Raw genomic sequence first — 14,778 nt, 5'->3', positions numbered from 1 at the left:
TTGCCAAACCACAGTTGAGAACAGTAACCTAAAAATGCAACTCTAACCTTGGGATGCTGCAGCTCTGACTGGAAAGTAACATGTTTTCGATCCATCAACTTCTGAGACTGTACCTGCAATTCAGCAGGCAGGTCTTGTTGACCTTCTGAACACATGAAATCTCCTGTAGCATCTAGTTGTCCCTCTTTTTGGGATACTAAGTTCTGGGAAAGGAGAAAATGCCATGAATGTTGACTAGTGGCCATTCTATTCTTGTTTTAAACTTTGACAAGATTGTTAACATCGAAACAAGAGACTTAACATTTCAAGGAGTTAAATTTACACTGACAGATAGGCAGATGACATGTACACCACTTTCAAACAAAGATCATTGGAGCCAGATAAAACTCTGGCATTGCTGCATGGTCACCATTTCTGAGGGGATGGCAGTCTTTGATGGACCACAGAGTGCTTGATCAGAAAGCACAAGCCTCATAGGAAGATCACCATGGTTCCACTGGCAGGCTCCACAGAGAGAGAGATTCATACCTGGTAAAACACCAGCATTGGCAGGAAACAGCTCCTGGTTGGCCATTTAAGGTCATTCATTAGGCTTCTGGGTGTGAGGGCACACCACCTCTCTCTACTTTGCTTCCCAATTTTTAAGCACCACCACCTCCTTCCCCTAACATCTATCCTCCTACTTCAGACATTAATGCAACCTTCCAGATTATAATGTGACCCACGGCCAGAATATTCAACAAAATGTTCCTGAATGCATTCTATATTTGATCAAGCACTGGTTTTCCTCAAAATTTATACAAAAGTATGTAATGAGACTTCACATACTTGAATGATGTAAACTATGTGAGATCAATATAACCCATTTGATTTGATATTCAGACATTACAGAAATACAAACATAGCTTTAACGTACAATTAAAGCTGTAATTTAAAATGTAAACACCTGACATTCAATTTCACAAAATAATAATAGGGATGAACTAATGTCTGAGCAAATATTGATTATAAACACTCCAACACAGTAATAAGGCATTAATTCTATTCAAACCGCTTCCCTAATTCTCATGAACACACTTTTGGGGTAAATAAAAGAAAAACTTTCAGAAGTCTACATCATAGTAAAACTTACAAGAGGAAGTAAATGCACATCTTATGCAATCAGTTGGCATCTACATATTTAGTTTCTCTAGACAAAAAAAAAGGATGCTTGTGATTGAAATACTAATATAAGAATGCATTCCTTCAATTGTAAAGTCCAGTTGTTTTCAACTAAACGTGATATAACTGGAAGTCTATTTCTCTGCTTTGGCAGTCTTAAGTGAAATAAGATTAGAAAAGAATGGTACCTTATGAACATGGTTCACAATAAATAAATTCGCAATTTGTCACAAAATTAGCGGTTTGAGATTGGAGAAAAAAAAACAAATCAAGTATAGATCAAGTGCTGGCAAATGGGACTAGATTAATTTAGGATATCTGGTCAGCAAGGACATGCTGTACATCTCTATGACTAAGTCTTTCTCTATTTTGTTTCTAAAGAGATGCATTAAAAACTCCAAATTGGGAGATACTGTGGTTTCTTTCAGTATCAGGTTTCCAAATTATTTCAAAAGCAAACATTTCTACACATTCCAAGACAGTTGATATATTCATACACATTCTTTTACATTATGTCTTGCAACATAACTCACATCTCTTATTGGTGACACCCTCCAAATTCCTCCTGGAAGTGTTGAGCACAAGTCCTCTTCTGATACAGTTTGACATGATGCAAGCCTACGCCGAGCCTGTTTTGTCACTTTACTAAGCTAAAACAAATCAGACTCATTAGTATTAGTTTAAAATGGATAGCTTTTGCATTGAAATATACACAAATAAAGATAACTCAGAAGCAATACTTCAGTTTTATATGATACCCTACCTTAACTAGAAATAGTACTTTAGTAATGCACTAAGTGCCTCCAGTTTATACAAAATTATCTTTAACTTAAATTAGAAACAAAAAAATCTCAGATTGGTAAGAAAATGCAACTAGACAATTGAGTTTATTATAGTTTTGCACTTTCAATCTCTCCAAAGCCATTAAGGGCTCTACTGAAAAGCATACAGTCAAAAATTGAGATAAAAATCCAAATAGTCCCTCTTGCACAATTCATCATCATGGATAGTCTGGCAAATACCTGGGAGCGAGAGAGTAAGCTGTACATTTTCTTACTTGGTGACTGGAGCTAAGCACTTTTGTAGAGGATTAAAATATGAAAAAATCTTCAGGCTCGACAGAAACAGAAACAGAGGGAGAAAGACAAAGGGGTTGGGGGCAGGGAAAGAAAGAAGTGACAGAGAGAAAGAGTGAGAAAGAGGAAGCAAGAGAAGCAAGAGAGGGTGGAAGAGAAAGTTGGCAGAGAGAGAGAGAGAAAGGGAGCGGAGAGAGAAAGAGAAAGGGGGGGGGGGGGGAAATAAGCAATCTAAAATACTGCACACAAAAATAATGAAGAGATTTTTATTTCTGTATAGTAATACAAGGCTGTCACTGGTATTTATTACAATGTAGGTCAAATATTCCTGTATTTTCTGAGTTAAACATAACAGTTTGATTGTATTGAAAATCATGAAATTTTGTGACTATTGCTTAAAATAAACTGTTTGAAATTCTCTTTAAATTCTCATAGCAATTCAAAGAGTGAAATGGAACAAATTATAGTATAAACATGTCTTGAAGAGATCAAAAAGATTATCTTCAAACATAAATAACTTGAAAATACAATTACTTAACTACAGTTGTTGTGACATTCCCTTAAGAAAAGCAGATTATAAGCTTTGAAATTAATGTTATCAACCATCATTTAGATTACTTAAACTTGTTACAATAAATGAATCCTCGAACTGCCCAACTAATGAAACAACCGGTCTTGGCTACCGTACCAATTTGGAATTGTGGCAATGAGAAACTGTTAGTTACCTACTCCTGCCATATTTTGGAAACAGGTAGAGGTAAAGTCACCATACTCTTACCAGACCATAGGGCTGCTGATTGTGAGGGGATCACCACACCTCAGTGACAGAGAGAGGGGTGGAGAGTAACCTCAGCTGGTGCGGGAACTGAACTCATACTGTTGGCATCATACTCTGTATCACAAACCAGTCATCCAGGCAACTGAGCTAAACTGACCCCCGCCTCTTTTTTTTGTAAAGAAACAGAATGAATGATTAATATACAAGTCCAAAAGTGGCTTGTTGGTGAGGGAGGGGGGGGGGCTCGAGGTCCTGTAAGCAGAGGCGATTAAGGAATATACAAGTCAGGTTTTCACTTATACTTTAGAATATTCTTGAAGCTGGACTGGGTAAATCAGGTAAATCAAATCTTACCACAAAACCTTTCAAAGGAAACTGCCAGGGAACTTTGTCAATGTTAAACTTTATCAGGTTATATCTCAATGGCTTGTTTAATATTATATCATTGCAGACATGTTTTAAGATCATTACTATTTTACGTTGTCACTTCTCAATAAATCTTTAATATAGGAATAAAACAACCTCCAGACTTGGTATAACAGACCAGATCTTCCATAAATTAATCATACTCTGATATTATTGCATAGATAGATTAATCAATATGAATTTTGAGTAATATGAAACATCAAGGAGCATTTGCATTGGCTAGTTCCCAGCTAGCATGATTGAACACAAAAGGCAAATATCGTGCAAGACTTGGAACCCAATGTTTTTGCATTTTATACTCATAAAGATAACAGACTTTTAGTGATGGGTAGTGGAAAGATCAATATTTGTAATTCTAGTTTCAATGAGAGTGCAATATGACGTGGTAAGATTTCATTTCTGCAATTGGCCCTTCTATCACGAAAAAAAGTCTTATTTTGCTCTGCTCAAAAGACGAAATACCTTTGAGAAAAATGAGCTGCAGTTCAATTATCTCTAGGATATGCTCACCTTCTGAGCTTGATCACTGAAAACATCACTGCCTTCTTGCTTGTCAATGCCCAGATTCCGAACACACACCCATCTAGAGCTTGGACTAAAAATGGCAAATTCTGAATTATTACCACGAAATATGCATGTGTTTTTATTTGGAGTGAGATCTTCAACTGAAGCAGAAGATTGCTTTATCACACGATCATCCCTTTCAACCTATTAAAAAAAAGATAGTTTAAGTGATATATGTAATACATACAACTATATATTTTATGCCTCCAAGGTCCACTGTGGAACAACTTACAATCTTACATTTGCTACATTCTTTCTCTTTTAATCAAAGCAACAACTCCCTACCTTTAAGAACAGAATAATAGTTTGAATGCAAAACATGGAGCACTGTGGCTATATTAATATATACTATATACACTAATTAATGGAACATTGCAAAAAATGCTTTTTGGCCTGAATATCTCAATGTGATGAGATATAACATGGTTTATGTGTTTTCCCCGACTTGTTGAAATAGTGTTGCGTTACAATACTTAAAGCAGAAGTAGCATGACAAATTATGCTCAGATACTGAATTTATGAAATAGACCCATTTCTTCCCTCCTCATTGTTCCAGTACTTTGTCAACATGAAAAACTCAACAATTGCAATCAGCTGTTAAAAAGAAGAACCTAGACTACCAAAAGGAAAAACTGCAGAGAACAGAGATCTGGAATAAGACTGAAAAATACTGCAAACCCTCTGTAGGTCAGGCAGCACCTGTGGAGAGAGAAAGTGAGTTAAGATATCAGGTCAGTAAATTCTGACAAAAGATTATCAACAGGAAACAGCATCTCTGTGCTTCTTTCTCCACAGTTGGTGCTGGATTTGAGTATTCCCAGCAACTTTTGGTTTATGTAACGGTGAATTAGCAGTCTGGTGCATAACATATTTTATCTGAAGTAAAGAACCAAAAGAACTATTGATGCTGGAAATCAAAAGCAAAAAGGAAATTGCTGGAAGATCTCAGCAGGTCTTGCAGCATCTGTAAAGAGAAATCAGAGTTAACGTTAACTAGAACCAAAACACTAACTATTTTCTCTCGACAGATGCTGCCAGATCTGCTGAGATTTTCCAACAATTTCTGTTTTTGTTCAAGATTTATCCTTCCACTTTTACAGGAATTTAGCAAAGTTGTCAACAGTGCCCAGGAGCTGTCTTTTAAAAAACGTGAGCCACATTAATCCACTTTGTATCAAGAGAGACTATTATAAGATCTTTTGGAAAAGTTGTGCAAAATAATGGGTACATTCAAATTATATCTCCAATGATTAATAATAGAAATTCAGAAATTGAAAAAGAAAAAAAAACTGACTTTGAGATTGCATCAAATTTAGGCAGATCTGTTCAATTCACTAGATAGTAAAAAGCACGAAAAGGAATATTTTTGTATTTTTAATTATATAAAGATATTAAGAAGAAGAATATGTATTTATTTAATAACTTTTTTGACATTTCCTTACTGCTTCATAAGATCGCTGTTGTTGCTGTTTTTTGCGTAATCGAGTATACTTGTTCACTCGGTGCTTCACCTCTTCTTGAAAACGCTTCAAATTCTCCAGCTTTTCTCTATGGATTTCTTTTAGTTGCTCATCCACTTCAATAGCTGAAATCTTAGCATAAAGCAGCCAATTGAGAAGGAACACTCGATTAATTCTTGTAAAGATCTTATTCACAACTATTATCACAACCATAAAATCAAGCTCTTTTAATGGCTCGTTGTAAAATTCTAAAGATGACTGATTAAAAGAAAATGAGAGATTAAATAGTACCAGAGCAAGTGATATAAAAATGCTTTCCTTAGCATAGAATCATACAGGATGGAAACTGAATCCTCGTTCAACTAGTCCATGCTGACTATGTTCTCAAACTAAACTAGCCCCACCTACCTGTATTTGGCCCATATCCCTCCAAACCTTTCCTATTCATATAAATTATATACAAATGTCTTTTAAACATTTGTTGTAAATAATCCTGCATCCACCATTTTTTCTGGCAGTTCATTCCACACACTGACCACTGTGTAAAAGAAAAGTTGCCCCTCATGTCGTTTTTAAATCTTTCTCCTCTCACCTTAAAAATATGCCCCGTAATTTTTAACTACCCCCAACATAGGGAAAAGGTCTTTGCTATTCATCTTATCTCTGCCCCTCATTATTTTATAAACCTCTCAAGGTCATCCCCCAATCTCCTATGCTTCAATAAAACAAACTCCCACCTATCCAGCCTTTCCTCAAACCCTCCTGCCCAGCAACAACCTGGTAAATCTCTTCTGAATCTTCTTCAGTTTAATAACACCAGTTTTATAACAAGACAACCAGGATGGGACACAGTACTCCAGAAGAGGCCTCACCACTGTCCTGGACAATCTCAACATGATATTCCAACTCCTATACTCAAAGCTCTGAGCAATGAAGACAAGTGTGCTAAATGCCTTTTTAACCACCCTACTTGTGATGCAAATTTCAAAGTAGTATGCACCTGAACCTCTAGGTCGTGTTCTACAATGCTACTCAGGGCCCTACCATTAATTGTACAATTTCTGCATTTATTTGTTTTACCAAAATGCAATACCTCACATTTATCCACATTGAACTTATTCTGCCACACCTCGGACCATTGACCCCAATTGATCAAGATCTCCTTGTAATCTTAGATAACCTCCTTCACTGTACAGCCACTTTTGGAGTCATCTGCAAACTTATTAACCATGTTCCTATGTGCTCATTCAACTCAGCTGATGAGTAAGATCTGTGGTAAATTGAGACAGCACTTTTTATGCTAAATCTAATTTACCAAAGCTCTTTGAAGGGAAGCTTCTTTCTAAAAATGCAAGAACAAAATCAACGATTTCAGTGCTTCATTTCACAAACCAACTGCAAACACAAATTTGTGGCTACAAAAGTAAATGGGAACTATAGGATGACTGGAATTCAAAAACGTGTTTAAGTATCCAGTTAAGACTGCATATATGGAAAAAAAAAATCCCTTCTGGCTCTTGTAAAAGCCCAGCCTTGTACATCAGTGGATTTTTGAGCAAGGATCTTCAAGACTGTGCTGAAGACAGATTTCTTCACAAAAAAGGATAAAATTGAATTATCTTTTCAGAGTCAGAGTCAGAGTTAATAAATACAAAGTACATTAAGTAGTTGGTAGTCCATTACAGCAACAAATAAGAACTGCACGGAAAGTGAGGAACTGAAGTGGATAACCATTCAGTTCTCCAAGGCAATTACTGCCTCAACTCCATACACAAAGGAAACTCCAGAATAATATATATTACAGATTTGGGTTATTATTTTTAGGCTGATTACTTTTCCACTCAGTGCTTCCTCCTTTAAAGGAAACAGACAAAACATTTTTTTCTCAAATATAGATTTAATTTAAATGCAAATTGACAAATTATCAAAATAAGAATTCAAATATGGAAAATGTTAATTTGAATGTTGAGCATTACAGATATTCCCCAGATCATTTCTACAAATAAATTACTGCTGAAGTCAGGTAGAAATATGCTATTGCTCTCTTACACTTTTCACTATAGGGTGCAGTAGGATCACAAAACTTCCTGTGGCAGGAATGCTTGTGGCTGCACAGAGCCAGTGAGCTAATGTGAAACTACCCTCAGATATATTTCTGACTTGTTCCCTGTTCTGAAATATCAACTAATTTACCTATGTGACAATGAAAAGGGGATGTCATGGACCTTTAAAATTTTGCAGACTATAGATTTTGAACTGCATAGTCAATCCAACTAACAAATATTACACCCAAAGGACGTGAACTTTAAATTAATGAAAAGCTATATTTCTATTCTATTTTATTGCAGCCATAGAAGCTCATTTCAATTCTATGTTTGGTATATGAAGATACCATGGCTTTAACAGGTGGATTTTGTCCTTTTTTTAAATGAAAAAAGGTTGAGAGAGGTGTCAAGTAGTCTGCTCAATGCCAATAACATCGACCGTTTGTGAGGCTTTGGTTTTTTTAAAGTTAAAACAATAGAAGCAACCTGAATGGATAGGGCCAGCTCCCACATCACCAGGACTTTTAGTTTTAACTTTCTGCGGTTGTTGAAGCTGGATCTGGAAGCTGTTACTCATCTCTGTTACAGCTAAAAGCTGGGGTTCTCATCCTGCTGCTAGAACTGCATTAGACAATCTATTTTACTGAATTTATATGTTATTATATTGGAAACGTTAATTAATAGTAGTTAATATAATTATTTTGTTAAGCATTTCCATACCGTTAGTTAAGTGAATTATTTTCTTCTATTTTTACTTTGTCTGTATTTTTACACTATAGTGAAAATAAAGTATGTTTTGCTTAAAGTTGACTAGTTTGACCAATGGAATTACATCTCGAATGTGCACCTTAATCTTACGCTGAAATTAAGAAATTTTAGGATCCAGACTATCTTCTGAATATAGAGTCAGAGTCATAAAGATGTACAGTATGGAAACAGAACCTTTGGTCCAATCCGTCCATGCCGACCAATCTAGTCCCACCTGCCAGTGCTCGGCCCATATCCGTCCAAACCCTTCATATTCATATACCCATCTAAATGCCTCTTAAGTGTTGCAATTGTACCAGCCTCCACCACATCCTCTGGCAGCTCATTCCATACATATACCACCCTCTGTGTGAAAAAGTTGCCCCTTAGGTCTCTTTTATATCTGTCACCTCTCACCCTAAACCTATGCCCTCTAATTCTGGACTCCCCGACCCAGGGAAAAGACTTTGTCTATTTATTCTATCCGTGCGTCTCATAATTTTGTAAACCTCTATAAGGTCACCCCTCAGCCTCCAACGCTCCAGGGAAAACGGCCCCAACCTGTTCAGCCTCTCCCTGTAGTTCAAATCCTCCAACCCTGGCAACATCCTTGTAAATCTTTTCTGAACCCTTTCAAGTTTCACAACATCTTTCCGATAGGAAGGAGACCAGAATTGCACGTAATGTTCCAACAGTGGCCTAACCAATGTCCTGTACAGCTGCAACATGACCTCCCAACTTCTATACTCAATATTCTGACCAATAAAGGAAAGCATAGCATACGCCTTCTTCACTATCCTATCTACCTGCGACTCCACTTTCAAGGGGCTATGAACCTGCACTCCAAGGTCTCTTTGTTCAGCAACACTCCCTAGGACCTTACCATTAAGTATATAAATCCTGCTAAGATTTGCTTTCCCAAAATGCAGCACCTCGCATTTATCTGAATTAAACGCCATCTGCCACAGCCCATTGGCCCATCTGGTCCAGATCCTGTTGTAATCTGAGGTAACCCCCTTCGCTGTCCACTACACCTCCAATTTTGGTGTCACCTGCAAACTTACTAACTGTACCTCTTATGCTCGCATCCAAATCATTTATGTAAATGACACAAAGTAGAGGGCCCAGCACCAATCTTTGTGGTACTCCACTGGTCACAGGCCTCCAGTCTGAAAAACAGCCCTCCACCATCACCCTCTGTCTTCTACCTTTGAGCCAGTTCTGTATCCAAATGGCTAGTTCTCCCTGTATTCCGTGATATCTAACCTTGCTAATCAGTCTCCCATGTGGAACCTTGTCGAACGCCTTACTGAAGTCCATATAGATCACATCTACTGCTCTGCCCTCATCAATCTTCTTTGTGACTTCTTCAAAAAGCTCAGTCAAGTTTGTGAGACATAATTTCCCGCGGACAAAGCCATGTTGACTATCCCGAATCAGTCCTTGCCTTTCCAAATACATGTACCTCCTGTCCCTCAGGATTCCCTCCAACAACTTGACCACCACCGAGATCAGGCTCACCAGTCTATAGTTCCCTGGCTTGTCTTTACCGTCCTTCTTATACAGTGGCACCACATTTGCCAACCTCCAGTCTTCCAGCACCTCTCCTGTGACTATCGATAATACAAACGTCTCAGCAAGAGGCCCAGCAATCACTTCTCTAGCTTCCCATAGAGTTCTTGGGTACACCTGATCAGGTCCTGGGGATTTATCCACCTTTAACTGTTTCAAGACATCCAGCACTTCCTCCTCTGTAATCTGGACATTTTGCAAGATGTCACCATCTATTTCCCTACAGTCTATATCTTCCATATCCTTTTCCACAGTAAATACTGATGCAAAATATTCATTTAGTATCTCCCCCATTTTCTGTGGCTCCACACAAATGCCGCCTTGCTGATCTTTGAGGGGCCCTATTCTCTCCCTGGTTACCCTTTTGTCCTTAATATATTTGTAAAAACCCTTTGGATTCTCCTTAATTCTGTTTGCCAAAGCTATCTCATGTCCCGGTTTTGCCCTCCTGATTTCCCTCTTGAGTATACTCCTACTTTCTTTATACTCTTCTAAGGATTCACTTGATCTGTCCTGTCTGTACCTGATATATGTTTCCTTCATTTTCTTAATCAAACCCTCAATTTCTTTAATCATATTTTGAGTGAGTTGATCTGGCCCATAACAGATGGAAAAGTGTGAGTTTTAGTCTTTTCTTGTGTCCCGACAACAGTTCAGAAGACTGCTGGACCAAATAGAATGATAATTGATGAAGTAAAGAGAAGCTGTCTGCAGCAGTAATAATACTGTTCAAAAGTGAATTGTGGAAGGCATATCATCTGTGCAGTTCAAACTCAATATTTTTAAGGTTCTAACTCAAAAATAAACGTAGGAGGCCAATTCTGTAGTAGAATGAAACAAATATGAGTGGCTATGTTGTACCGATTAAACAACATTATGGTTACATTTAATTAAGTGAAAACCGGTCCACTTGAAACTAAAAAAAATTAAGTTACCACAATTGGCCGACAGAATAACACATCCGAGAATCTGCTTTAAAACTGCACAATTTCCCATTGTTCTCTGCACAAGAAAAATATATTTTTTGTGTGGAAAAGGTGTTGCACATGTCTGACATTCACTGGAAAGTCTTCTGAAATTCAAGTTTTAGCATTTATATTACATCCATAAACCTAGCAGATTCAAAATAGTTGACAATAAAAAGAATTCAGTCAAAGCAAAAAATAATTCCTAAAGTTCAAGATTGAAAGCTAACACAATCCTATATGTAAGAAGTGGTTAGAACATGTCCAGGGAATTATAAATCAGTTAGCTTAACATCAGAGATAGGAAATATAAAGAACTCTAACTTAAATAGAGAATAGACGAACATCTTGGAATGAGAAACATAATAATGCATAGTCAGCATAGATTTCAAACTAAATAGGAAAATCTTGCTTGTTAAACCTGACTGAACTTTTGCCATTCTGCACATGCGCAATGTCAATGCTGATGTCTTCATACCGTTTTGCACATGTATCAATGTCAACTGCCAATACAGTAGCTTTCTGAGAGGGGTACTGTATAGAGAACAGCTTTCTTACATTTTTTGAATGTCTTGTGTCAAATTTACGATTGTTTTGTTAATAAATATGATTTCAATCTTCATTCAGACTGTGCTACACTTAGTGTTACACTTTTGGGTAATTTTTGAGCGATCATGAGTGATATTTTTTGCTGGTCTGTCCCTAACCCCACTTTTCTCATAGACCTCATTATTTCGATTCAGCTATTTTCTATTAAGTGAGATTTTTCCGGAATGCAACTATAGCATTATAGGAGAACTACCTGTACAGATAAACAGGTGATAAAGTTTTGGATATCATTAAATGTTTTTTTTTCCAAAAGGCGTTTTATAGGTGATCAATAACATAAAAATGACTATGGTCAGAGAATGGGAAGTCAGGGGACAGATGGCAGAATGAATTTGTGGAGCAAATTGTATACATAAGTGCAGTTATTCAGAGTGGGAAGGTCAACTGGCTCAGTGTGTAGCATGCCTACCTTGGAGCCAAATGTTTGTACCCAGTCCCACACCAGGACTTTGTCAAGGAAGATAGGTTCATTACATAATCAGGCAGATTGGAGTAAAATCCTTCCAACGTATTTCAAACAAAACAGAGAAAGATTCTTCAGCAGGCACAAAAGAAAGAAAATTGGAGACAGTACCAACAGGATTTGTCATTCCGGATTAAAAACTGCATGTGTGAGGACATGTTGTCACAGCAACACTGATTGCAAGGACGTGGCTGGCTCAAATGACAAGATGTGGCCAGTGTGGATCAGATTGGTGCCAACAGCATGGTACTGGATTCATGACCAGTCCAATCTGTGGCAATGATCATGTTGCTTTGGGTTGTTGTTGCTCTGTCTCCTGTTAGAGAATGAAGATGGTTCAGAGTGAAAGAAAATGGGATGTGTTGTTCCACAAAGATCACTTTTGAGACCACTGCTGTTCACAATTTACATTGATGATTTGAATTTTGGATCAAAGAAATACACTTGTAACTTTACAAATGACACCAAGCTGGAGGGATAGCCAACAGTGAGAAGGACTGCAAAAAAAATTAATAAATGGAGGACATTAATAAATTTGATAAGAAAATAGGGAGGTTAATTACCTCTCGGAAACTGTGAATCTAAGTGAGGTAGAGGAACAAAGCAATCTGAAGTACAATAGCTAAATCATTATTGGGTCTCCCCACAGAGATCCCAGCATCACAGATGCCAGTCTTCAGCCAATTTGATTCAATCCATACGATATATGATAAGAGGTAAACTAACATTCAGTTTAAGAAATCAGTCAAGCTCACCATGGCTTTTACATTTGCTAAAAGCCACATTCATTCACATTCAAGCAAACAAAATATTACTATGTTTCAACTCTGCACCTTTAGATTTACTTGGGAGGATAGATAATTTTTAAAAAGATGCCAAGCAATGAAATTAACAGGGCTGATCAACAAAGATGGGTGTTAAGGTCGGCAGTGAAGAGGCAGAGTGATTTAGGGTAAGAGATTTCACTGATATGCTTTACACTACCGCTGACTGAATGGTTTCACATATCCCCAAATGAACTGAAAAAAATTTGGAAAGTACCCAGCCCATATCCCTCCAAACCCTTCCTATTCATATACCCACCCAAATGCCTCTTAAATGTTGCAATTGTATCAGCCTCCACCACATCCTCTGGTAGGTCGTTCCATGCACGTACCACCCTCTGTGTGAAAAAGTTGCCCCTTAGGTCTCTTTTATATCTTTCTCCTTGCCCCTCACCCCCTTCCCCGTCAGTGTGCGTGCCCGTCAGTGAACATGCCCCCCTCAACTCCCCCTCCCCATCAGTATACACTCCCCCTCGCTCATCAGTGTACACGCTCCCCTCAACCCCCCGGTGTACACACCCCCTCAACCCAGGTGTACACACTGACCCCCCCCCCAACCCTCCTGTCAGTGTACACGCCCCCTTCTAACCCCCCTTCAGTGTACACGCCCCCTCTACTCCTCCCCCGTCAGTGTACACGCCCCCTCTACCCCCCGTCAGTGTACACGCCCCCCCATCCCATCAGTGTTCACGTCCCCCTCTATCCTCCCTGTCAGTGTACACGCCCCGCTCTACCCCCCCCCTCCGTCAGCGTACACGCCGCCCTACACCCCGTCAGTGTACACACACCCCCATCCCATCAGTGTTCACGTCCCCCCTCTAACCTCCCTGTCAGTGTACACGCCCTGCTCTACCCCCCCCCCACCATCAGCGTACACGCCCCCTCTAGCCCCCCCCACCGTCAGTGTACACGCCCCCCCATCCCATCAGTGTTCACGTCCCCCCTCTATCCTCCCTGTCAGCGTACACGCCCCCTCTACCCCCCCACCGTCAGCGTACACACCCCCTCTACCCCCCCTCCCCCACCGTCAGCGTACACGCCCCCTCTACCCCCCCTCCCCCACCGTCAGCGTACACGCCCCCTCTACCCCCCCCTCCCCCACCGTCAGCGTACACGCCCCCTCTACCCCCCCCTCCCCCACCGTCAGCGTACACGCCCCCTCTACCCCCCCCCTCCCCCACCGTCAGCGTACACGCCCCCTAACCCCCCCCTTTCAGGCTTCACGCCCCCCTCTATTCCCCCCCCCCCCCCCCCGGAGTACATACCTCATCTATCCCCCCCAGTCAATGTTCACGTCCCCATCTGCCCCCCCATCAGTGTACACACCTCTCTCTACTCCCCCATCAGTGTACATACCCTTGTATGTACCCCCATCTCCTCTCCATGTATACACACCCCCGCCCCCGCTAGTGTATGTTTACAGTGCCCCTGCCCCAGACTGTGAGGTACTTACAAAAGCCGGATTCTGTTCGTCGGGCCAGTCCCGGGCACACTCCACCCAGGCTCCCACTGGTACCACAGCCTGGTTCCTCTCGGCCAAGACCCGGACCGGCGGCCGGTAGCGGGGGTGCTGCATTGCCCTGCCTCCCATGGACCGGTCGCACTCCACTGTGCGGGGCATTGTCCGCGATCCGCACCAACCGCCGTTCATCCAACTCTCGTGAGATCCGCCGACTCTCGCGGGAGCTATTCCGTCATCGATTTAACCAATAGAATGGCAGCATTCCCGTCTCTGCGGTGGCCATCTTGGTAAAGGAAATCAAACTCCTTCAGAGTGATCATTATTAAGATCTTTTTGGTACCTGCTGTCCTGCATGTGGTCATCCCACCTCGCCCCACCCCGCATAGTACTACAGCCTAAGAGCTGGTAAGGAGAACAAATAGCTTAATGACCTTCCATAGTGCTATAAAGTTTCTATCTTTCTATATATTTGAGACTGAATGGCGAGTAACAGCAGTCCATTGAACACAGAACATTGAGCATACTCTATTGCAGCAACCATGATGCAAGGCCCTTGACTCAAAACCTTTATCTCCACAGATATGACTGTTGCGCTGAATTTTTGCAGCCAGTTAACACACACCTCC

General features: G+C 40.0%; 1 protein-coding gene across 1 annotated transcript in view; it reads right to left on the bottom strand.

Annotated features, from left to right (window-relative positions):
* The window catches only part of ccdc15 (coiled-coil domain containing 15), a 31,235-nt gene extending 16,890 nt beyond the window's left edge, over nt 1-14,345 (bottom strand). The window contains exons 1-5 of the mRNA XM_072593076.1: nt 14,144-14,345; nt 5,448-5,597; nt 3,952-4,149; nt 1,695-1,811; nt 48-203 (exon numbers count right to left, since the gene is read on the bottom strand). Of these exons, the coding sequence (XP_072449177.1) occupies nt 48-203; nt 1,695-1,811; nt 3,952-4,149; nt 5,448-5,597; nt 14,144-14,341 (819 nt within the window). The 5' untranslated portion in view covers nt 14,342-14,345. The remainder of the gene's footprint in view (nt 1-47; nt 204-1,694; nt 1,812-3,951; nt 4,150-5,447; nt 5,598-14,143) is intronic.
* Between the last annotated feature and the right edge of the window lie 433 nt (nt 14,346-14,778).

This window comes from Chiloscyllium punctatum, chromosome 23, assembly GCF_047496795.1.
Source record: "Chiloscyllium punctatum isolate Juve2018m chromosome 23, sChiPun1.3, whole genome shotgun sequence".
Lineage (NCBI taxonomy): Eukaryota > Metazoa > Chordata > Chondrichthyes > Orectolobiformes > Hemiscylliidae > Chiloscyllium > Chiloscyllium punctatum.
Note: the sequence above shows the minus strand (reverse complement) of the source record. Positions and strands in the feature narration are given on the sequence as shown.